At 36.9% G+C, this 1,994-nt stretch overlaps 1 protein-coding gene across 1 annotated transcript in view; it reads left to right on the forward strand.

The window, feature by feature from the left end:
* LOC103213266 (olfactory receptor 10G9-like) overlaps nt 1–847 on the forward strand; it is a 3,698-nt gene extending 2,851 nt beyond the window's left edge. Inside the window, exon 2 of the mRNA XM_007959104.1 lies at nt 822–847. Within this exon, the coding sequence (XP_007957295.1) occupies nt 822–847 (26 nt within the window). The remainder of the gene's footprint in view (nt 1–821) is intronic.
* Nucleotides 848–1,994: the final 1,147 nt, after the last annotated feature.

The raw sequence follows: 1,994 nt of genomic DNA on the forward strand, positions 1-1,994 counted from the left end.
TTGTACCATTTTACAGTCCCACCAGCAGTGTATGAGAGTCCCAATCTCTCCACAACCTCTCCAGCATTTGTTATTTTCTGTCTTGTTGAACTTTGATACTAGTGCTGAAGCAAGATGGTATCTCATTGTTGTTTTGATTTGCATATGGGTGAGGGCCTCTTGAATGTGAGCTTCAGCTCTGCCTCTTGCTCCTGACTCACTGGAGCTGGAGGTGTCTCTTAACTCAGGGAGTTGCTGGCTGTGGAGGCTGACAAACCCAAGGTCAATATGTAAAATGACACAGTCCCAAGATTATCAAGCAACACGGCAGCCCACTAACTAGTTCAAGTCCAGAAACAGTCCCAAGATGGGCAAGCAACATGGCAGGTTGCTGAATGAAGACTCAGCTAAATGCAGGGCATAAGTGCACCAAAAAAGCTCAAGATCTATCTCAAAACATCTTTGTATATACTGCAAGCAGACCACACCTCTTAAGGCAACTACTCAGCTGCTAACAGTAGATTCCTCCCTGGAGTTGATTACCAGTCTCATCATGGGGAATCACTACACCCAGTTGCCCAGCCACTCTAAACCAGGCCCCATGCAAGTTGATGCATAATATTAATTACTATGCCCACCTACTTGGAATAGTTATTTCACAGATTTTCTAAAATCATTATTAAACTTTTCATTTATCATGAACATGCCTATATTATGATGTGTAAATCCTGCAATATATCTATTTTATCTTTTTTTTAAATAAAACTTATGCTGATTGGATATAAAGGTTTAAGTTATTCATATCTCTAAATTGATACTGTACTTCTTTGTTTATTTCTTAGACAGACTTTGGAATTCACAATCTTAAGGGTACTGTACAAGGATAGCAACAAATATCAGAGGTTATATATTGAGGCCAAACCTGTATAATTTTTTTTCTCAATTCTTTCTTAACTGTGGCTCTGTGTGTGTGTGTGTGTGTGTGTGTATTTATCTACCTATGTATCTATCTATCTACCTATCTATCTATCTATCTATGCATGAAGGTCCCAAAGGAGCTAACAAGCTTCCTTAGCAAGTGTTGACCCTGCTCAATGCTTACACATTAGAAAAGCTCTAAACAGCCTCTTTCTATCTAGGTAGGATTATCAATATCAGCTCTGGCACTGACATGCTCTTTTAAGTAACTGGTAATAATTACCTCTTTCCAAGAGCTCCACAGATTTCTCAGGTTTGATGAATGGTATTCAGACTAGATCAATAGCAGGATTCCCTTACACTCCATCATAGTCTGCCCTTCTGACTAGATTCTCATTTTCAACAGGGAACAGTGTCATGTTGGATCCTTTTACTACAAACCTTTGTGGCTGGATATACTGTCCAGATAGCTCTTTCTCCCACATTCTTAGAGTCTTGAAAATTCAGCTACACCAAATTACAACCTGCTCTGGAGCAGAGATGCAGAACATTGCAAGCTTCCAGAGACAATGATAGTACTTGTCTATAAAAATGAAAATATAGTTAAATAGCTTGGTATCATGACATTTCAATATATTTCTTTTATAAATTAGAAAAATAAGGTCTGCTAAAGACAAAACACCCAATCAGACCCCAAAGAACAGTAATGCACAGCTTTTTCAAGCCAGTATTCTCAAATAATGTAGTAGAACTATATGCAAAAGAAAACAAATCTTGGCTCAAACATTGGCAAGTTGTATGCTCTGTATCTCAATTTCCCAGTACACAAAAGACCTTCTCTTAAATACTGTTTGTGGGGATTAAATGAGGTACTGGAAGTCAAAGTACTTTTGTAAAATGCTGATTCATAATAAATTTTTCTTAATTTCTAAATAAAGACTTCTTAATTAAAATCTGGAACTATTAACCAGATTGCCTGATTCTGAGAATTATTTCCTTTCCATGATATTTCAATGAATCCCCAGGCATATTTATTTTCAACTTATATCTCAAATTTCTTTTTCTCTTTCTTTCCTGTCTTTTTTGCATTAATCAAA

This window comes from Orycteropus afer, unplaced genomic scaffold, assembly GCF_000298275.1.
Source record: "Orycteropus afer afer isolate SDZICR_OR568_19922 unplaced genomic scaffold, OryAfe1.0 scaffold01481, whole genome shotgun sequence".
NCBI lineage: Eukaryota > Metazoa > Chordata > Mammalia > Tubulidentata > Orycteropodidae > Orycteropus > Orycteropus afer.